This window comes from Danio aesculapii, chromosome 12 (genome assembly GCF_903798145.1).
Source record: "Danio aesculapii chromosome 12, fDanAes4.1, whole genome shotgun sequence".
Lineage (NCBI taxonomy): Eukaryota > Metazoa > Chordata > Actinopteri > Cypriniformes > Danionidae > Danio > Danio aesculapii.
The window spans coordinates 45,486,108-45,494,451 of NC_079446.1; the positions used below are offsets into that span (position 1 = coordinate 45,486,108).

The 8,344-nt window shown below is 32.4% G+C and overlaps 1 protein-coding gene across 2 annotated transcripts in view; it reads right to left on the reverse strand.

The window, feature by feature from the left end:
- dock1 (dedicator of cytokinesis 1) overlaps positions 1–8,344 on the reverse strand; it is a 927,369-nt gene that overhangs the window by 28,907 nt on the left and 890,118 nt on the right. For both annotated transcript variants that reach the window (XM_056470102.1, XM_056470100.1), the window contains exon 48: positions 1,553–1,698. In XM_056470102.1, the coding sequence (XP_056326077.1) occupies positions 1,553–1,698 (146 nt within the window). The remainder of the gene's footprint in view (positions 1–1,552; positions 1,699–8,344) is intronic.

Genomic DNA, 8,344 nt, shown 5'->3' on the forward strand with positions numbered 1-8,344 from the left:
TGAGCAAAAAGTGAGTAAATGATGACAGAATTTTTTTTTTTGGGTGCACTTTAAGACTTGTGTAAAGTGGATTAGTTACAATTGTTAGTCATGGTAAAATGCTAGAAAAAAAAGACATAAATATAAATTGTTATACACAAGTAATTTATACATTTTTATTTACATTATATATATTTTCTTAAACTGCTTTTTAATTAATTCTTCCTAATTTGCACCATAAAAAATAAATCAAAGTATTAAAATATTACAATAAAACATCATTAATTAAAAATGCTTTGCACACACACACACACATCTATTTGCTCAGTGGAGCTCATTTTCAGGAAGCTACTGAAACTTGTTAATGTGCAATAAACTGATGTTTGTGCGGGCGCTTTGACTATAAATGCTCAGGCAGAAATGACAAAGAGCACAATTACAAAGAAAACAAGAAGAGAATAAAAAAACTTCAGCTGAAAAAAAGCGTTCAGTACCACAGCAAAAAGAAGCAAATAAATCCTTGTCAAAAGTTCAGCTTATTTAATAGAGGTCTGGATCAGCGCTCTGCTAATATCAGCTTCTCACTATCTGATATATACAAAGAGATTTATATTCAGTCATTTTGTACACTGTAAAAAATCTGTTTAAACCTTTTTTGTTGTTGTTGAACTAAATGAACTTTTCTAGTCTTATTTTAGTCCTATTTTACATATCTTACATATTTTCCAGTCATCTGACAAAAAAGTGACTTGAGTTACTAGCTGATTTGAAATAAGTTAAAGTAGCGTAAAATATTTGATGTCATGACTTTTTTCATATCATTTTTTTTATATTGTATGAACACACATAAATAACAGATAAAAGATGGAGGAAATCAGACCTAATATGTATAATTTTAAGTTTTACAACTGTTTACTAAATGCTGGATGTGTTGATTACTATTTAAAGGGATAGGTCACACAAAAATGAAAATTCTGCCATCATTTACTCGCTCTTGATCAAAACTTATGTGAGTTTCTTCTGTTGGAAAAAAAAAACATAACAGAATTTTTTTTTTTCACTATTATGAAATTTGATGGGTCCCAGCAGCCAGCATACTTCAAACTATCTACTTTTGTGATATATTGTGTTATATATCAATAGATGAAAGAAACTCATAAACATTTAAAACCACACAAAGATGATTATATTTTGAGGTAATTCTCATCTTTTGGTGAAAATTCCCTTTAAGACTGTGTTAGTAAGTATTAGTAAGTAAGTTAGTTAGTATTAAAATAAAAATTAAGATACAAAAAATGATAAAAAAAAAAAAAAAATATATATATATATATATATATATATATATATATATATATATATACATACATATATATATATATATATATATATATATATATATATATATATATATATATATATATATATATATATATATATATATATATATATATATATATATATATATATACACAGAAGGTTAATTTATTTGAAACATTCTAAATGTCTAAACTGTGATCAATGTAATCAACCCGTGCTGAATCAAAGCATTGATTAATTTCTGGAAAGCACGTACCCGTCTGATCCCGGTCTGGATGGCGAGTTGTCTGAGGATAAGGAGGTGACGGATGCCACAGACAGAGGCCTCTGAGACGACGGCATGGTGAAGGAGCGAACCATTGATCGAGGTCGACTGCCGCGCCGCTCATCCGTCATTGTAGGCTGGAACGAACACACACACACACCAAACACTTCATCAACATTTCTTGCACCAAAAAAAAATCATAACTTTCTAACTAAAAATCCTAAACTTTTTAAATTCATAGGTGAAAATTATGTCATGATCAAAATGTGCTTTTTTCTTCTGTTTACACTTGAAGGAAGATATTTTGAAGAATGTTGGAAACCCATAGCCATTAATATCTATATGGATGTCAATGGGTACCAATTTCTAACATTCTTCAACGTATCTTCTTTTGTGCTCAACAGAAAAAAAAAGTTTTTACCGTAAATTTAATTGATTTTACAATTAAATATTATTATTCAAAATTAAATAAAAAAATAAAATAAAAAATACAATTAAACTGATTAAAATAGTATTAATAAGAGTATAGTAATTATTTATTAATTATATTATTGTATTTATTATTATTATTATTTTTATTTAATATTATTATAATTATTTTTTACATTAAAAATTCAATTTATGAATTTATTTTATTGATTTTATTTTTATTTGTAATTTTATGGTGTAATATTTTAAACAGACTTCTCCAAAAATTCATATCTGTGTCAACTGTTTTCAGTATTTGCTACAATCCAAAAAGTCCATTTTGTGGTGGTCGATAAACTTGTAACTAGTCTGCAGATCTGAATTTTCTTCTTTTGGGTGAGCTGTCCCTTCAAGACTAACCATACTGATACCCAACCTGTAAAAGTCCCCACCCTCACTGTCTTCATATAACTTCAGCAGAACAAAAATCATTAAGCCAGACAACAGCAGGACAGCGGAAGATGATTTCTGCTAATTTTCACTCTCCATTCTTTACTTCTACGAGTGAAATATCATTTTCTTCTCCTCTAGGCTGCCCTTGAAACACACACATGCACATACACACCTCAGATCACGTTCCTTCACACACTGTATAGGAGGCTTTGCTGCTAATTCTAGCACCGGTGCAGAGCGCAGTGATCAATAGCAGCCAGATATAGTAACGCTCTATCTCTCTCTCTCTCTCTCTCTCTCTCTCTCTCAGGTTTAGGTATGGGACGAAGAAGGTTTCAAGATTTACTGTGGTTTGGAAAAGTCAAGGTTTTAAAACTGCTAAAATATTCTGTTATATTGTAATAATAACCATGTAAAAAAATACTATACAGAGAAATAAGTCTGTAAAATAACAGAACATGTACTGGCAGATTATTACAAGGTTTTTGTAGTGTAATGTACAACACCAACCCAGACTATATATCATTTTAAACTATTCAAAATGTTCACAATAGTCACCGTTTCAAACTTTTCAAGGTTAAAAGTTGCTGGAAGACAGATCAAGCTCCCATAATGCAATTCAAAAGCTGAAATAAATGTGGAAAAACATAAATCACAAGATACGCAAAACTGCTAATTTACTGATATATTTTTACAGTGTACTCAGGTTTCATCTCTCTTTCCGTCCTCCACACACTTCTGTCCTGTCTCTCCATCTCTCCTAAAAACTCCCACCCAGCGCCTCCTGTCAGGGATTTCAGCCCATCTGTCCAGACTGGAGGAGTGTGTGATGCTTTATAGAGTCTTTAGAAAAGTCTTTGTCACTCAGTGTGTCTTAAAGTGCAGCTGTGGAAACTAACAGATCTTCCACACTAGTTTTCTTCCGACACAATGCAATGCCAGGCCAGCCACATTAATGTTATTTCTATACAGCTGAAGGCTAAATGATCAGCCCTCCTGTGAAATGTTTTATTCCTTTTTTAAATATTCCCCAAACAGTGTTTAATAGAGATAGGAGATATTTACAGTGTGTCTTATTATATTAGTATTCTATTATTATTTTTATCTTGAGAACGTGTTGTTTTTATAGCTTGCCTGTAATAAAAGCTGTGTTTACATAAAAATGTAAGTAAAAACAAATAAAAATCAATATTATTACACCCCTATGGAATATTGTTTTCCCTGATTAGCTACAAAAAAACCCCCCACTTCTATCCTATGACTTATTAATTAATTAATTAATTAAATAACTTGCCCACCTAATCTAATTAAGTCTTTAAACTGCATTTAGCTAAATATTAATATCTATCAAAAGAGCTAGAAAAATATTATGTACTATTAAAAAAGTTAGTGAAACTAAATGTTTAAAATTGTGCTAAAAAAAAATCTCTTCGTAAACATCACAACCTTTTACAGTGTCTACATACATAATTAATATTATTATGTAGTAGATTATATACCTGATTAAAACGCCATACTCATTTAGCAGTCTTAACTAAATTACGAAGATTAAATTACAGTGTTTTTACTTTCATTAATAGAGATAAATATTGCTTCAACTTAACGATAGACGAGCGCGCGTCTACTTCAGTGAACAGAACCTGCATAGGCTGTGAGTAACAGGTAATAAAGTTGTAAATAATATTCAGTTTGTAGTACAGAGTGATCGTTTGAGAGCCGTGCGCGAAGTGTGAACAGCACTTAGCAGTGAAAATGAAGCCGAAAGCGTGCACATCATTTAAACGATCATATCACATTTTAGAGTTATGATTACGACAAGCATTTAATATGTTTTTCTTTCAAAGCGAACACACAGTTGTGCATGAAAATAAATGTACACAGTGTCAAGTATAACTACTCTAGCCTATATAATGTTGATTTCACCAGTAAATTAAATGGCCTAATAATGTTGTCAATGACAGATTGCAAGCATAAGCATATATCTCACACATAATTCAACATCAGAATTATTATAAGTACAATAGAATTATTTATAGAAACCAATAGACCTACACATATTATTATTATTGTCGTTGTTTTGCCATATGTTTGAGGAAAAAAACAATAATAACTGCCCACTCATATTAAGCTTTATTTTACATCTACAGAATCGTGATCTTTATTTTAAGCAAAAAAAAATAAATAAATCACCATTCTCATTTTAGCCAGAATCGTGCAGCTCTAATATATATATATATATATATATGATATTGGAAAAATCTGATTCTGTGAGTTTATTTTTCTGCGATAAATGAGTACAGAGTCACAAGATAGTCTGAGTAGCTGTTTTACGGTTTCTAGGGAGTCTAACAGTATTGAGTCTTCAGAAATTGAAGAATCACAATGCAAAAAAAGCTTTTCTTACTTTGCTTTGTCTCGTTTCTAGTCCTTAGATCAAGTAAAAATATTGTTTTGTTTTCAACTTCAGAAGAAATAAGGCAAATCTTTCCTTAAAACAAGCAGAATGATCTGCCAGTGGAGTAAAATAATCATGTTTTTGCTTTAAAACATACATTTTTTTTCCATATAAATACAGTAATTAAATACAATTCTGTAGCTCCTGGTCAACTATAATCCAGACTCAACATTGCATATCTTGCGATGTGACTATTGCAGATGCACACATTGCGATATCGATGCTGATACAATATATTATGGAGCACTAATATATATATATATATATATATATATATATATATATATATATATATATATATATATATATATATATATATATATATATAAATGAACATGTACTGCATCAATCAGCAATAACATTAAACAGTCACAAATGATTTTCTATAGCAGCAGGATGTGAATACGCACCATATCTCATGTCTAAACTGCATGCGGGTCATTGTACATCTGCAATGGCATTTGTGTTTTAAAAATGAGACTCATAAATCTTATTTTATAGCTATGCTATACGGAGTCATTTGTCTTTTTTCTCATTTCATTCAAGGTCATACTAAATAATATTTAGGTTTTTCTCTTTTTAGTAAATTAAATGCATCAGGCTGCTTTGTCATTGCTGTTGAATCTAATTAACTGTAATGACTCTCAATATCACATTTGATGAACTACATGATTAAGTCTGAGGAAGTTATTACTAAAATGACCAGGCTAACCTTTTTTTGTTGATACTGCTATCATGATTTGATTAACTATATACTGCCACTCATTTAAAAAATTAAATGTAAAATTAGAGGAAGTTTACATGCATGCAGATATGTGTTTAATAACCATTTGACACATTTCAGTTTCATTAAGTTTCTCACCAAAGGGACATTTTTTCATCTTAACTAACAATTTTATTTTAGGCAAAAACAATTCAATTTGATTATATTTTTATGAGAATATTTCCATTAGGTAGTCATAAGTTGTTTGTGTCAAATGTATAATACTTCTATACATAAAAAGCATAATAAATTAATGTAAAGTGCAATAATATTAACTTGTCTAAATGATGTAAAAATATGCGTGAAATAATGTTTCATAATAATCAAGTGTATGACAAATATACACTCACCGGCCACTTTATTAGGTACACCTTACTAGTACCCAATTTTGCCTTCAGAGCTGCCTTAATCATTCATGGCATAGATTCAACAAGGTACTGGAAATACAGTATTCCTCAGAGATTTTGCGCCATATTGACATGATAGCATCACGCATTTGTTGGTTGCACATCCATGATGTGAATCTCCCGTTCCACCACATCCCAAAGGTGCTCTATTGGATTGAGATCTGGTGACTGTAGCGGCCATTTGAGTACAGTGAACTCATTGTCATGTTCCAGAAACCAGTCTGAGATGATTCACGCTTTATGACCTGGCATGTTATCCTGCTGGAAGTAGCCATCAGAAGATGGGGAAACTGTGGTCATAAAGGGATGGACAAGGCCAGCAACAATACTCAGGTAGGCTGTGGTGTTGACATGATGCTCAGTTGGTACTAATGGACCCAAAGTGTGCCAAGAAAATATCCCCCACACCATTACACCACCACCACCAGCCTGAACTGTTGATACAAGGCAGGATGGATCCATACTTTCATGATGTTGATGCCAAATTCTGACCCTACCATCCGAATGTCGCAGCAGAAATGGAGACTCATCAGACCAGGCAATGTTTCTCCAATCTTCTATTGTCCAGTTTTGGTGAGCCTATGTGAATTGTAGCCTCAGTTTCCTGTTCTTAGCTGGCAGGAGTGGCACCCGGTGTGGTCTTCTGCTGCTGTAGCCCATCTGCCTCAAGGTTGGACGTGTTGTGCGTTCAGATCATCTTGACCATGTCTATACGCCTAAATGCACTGAGCTGCTGCCATTTGATTGGCCGATTAGAAATTTGCATTAACAAGCAGTTGGAGGTGTATCTAATAAAGTGGCCGGTGAGTTTATGTAAAAGTGAAATAACTTACCTTTGCACACTAAATTGTAAAAAAGGAATAAGTGATCATACTAAATTTGATTATATTACAAATGATTAAATCCTCTTGCAGATGAGTGCAAATTAACACATCTAATAGTGTTTTGAAGGACACTGCAAAGTACAGAGATTAAAAATGACAATGGACCAAAATGTGATCCTTAATTACAGTCTTTTACTGTATGTCATCAAATGATTCTTGTTCTAAACCCAGATACATTTATTCTTCTGTAAAATCATGGCAAAAATGCATGACAGTCCTTATTTATTGTCTATTTTTATAGTTGGCTTGTAAAACTTATCCAGACTGAAAAATCTATTAAAGCAAGAAACAATGTTTAACAGATCAACTGACTCAAACCCATCTAACAGCTGCCATGACTTTATTCAGTTCAGCATTTCTTTATTGCTTTTCACAATAGATATCATTAAAAAGCAGGAGATTTTTTAAAAGAATGGCTAATAATAATCCACATTAGACAGAGGGAAACGAATTAAAATAGTGAGGAAGAAACCAGAACCCAACACCAAATGATGACAAATGCAGAAAAACACAGTGAAAATGACAAACACATACTAAACAAAGGCATGCATGCAAACTGGTGATAAATGACAAACACACACACACACACACACACGCACGCACGCACTGATGCATGCACGCACACACGGACGCACGCACTCACACGCACGCACACACACTCACACACACACACACATGCATTCAAACCTGATGACAAACACAAACAAATATATGCAAGCATGCAAACTGATGACAAATGAAAAACACACAAAGAAACGCATGCATTTAAACTGATGACACACATACGAAAATGCATACATTCAAACTGAAGAAAAATGACAAACACACAAAATGCATGGATGCAAACTGATGACAAACACACAAAATGCATGCATGCAAACTGAAGAAAAATGACAAACACACAAAATGCATGGATGCAAACTGATGACAAACACACAAAATGCATGCATGCAAACTGATGACAAACACACAAAATGCATGCATGCAAACTGATGACAAACACACAAAATGCATGCATGCAAACTGATGACAAACACACAAAATGCATGCATGCAAACTGATGACAAACACACAAAATGCATGCATGCAAACTGATGACAAACACACAAAAATACACGCATTAAAACTGATGACAAACACACAAAAATGCATGCATGCACAAGAATGAAAAATGACAAACACACAAAAATGCATGCATGCAAACTGATGACAAATGGCAAACACACACAAAAATGTATGCATTTAAACCTGATGAAAGATGACAAACACACAAAAATGCATGCATTCAAACTGACGACAAACACACAAACAAATGCATGCATGCAAGCTGATGAGAAATGACAAACACACACAAAAATGCATGCATTCAAATTGATGAAAAATGACAAACACACAAACAATACATGCATGCAA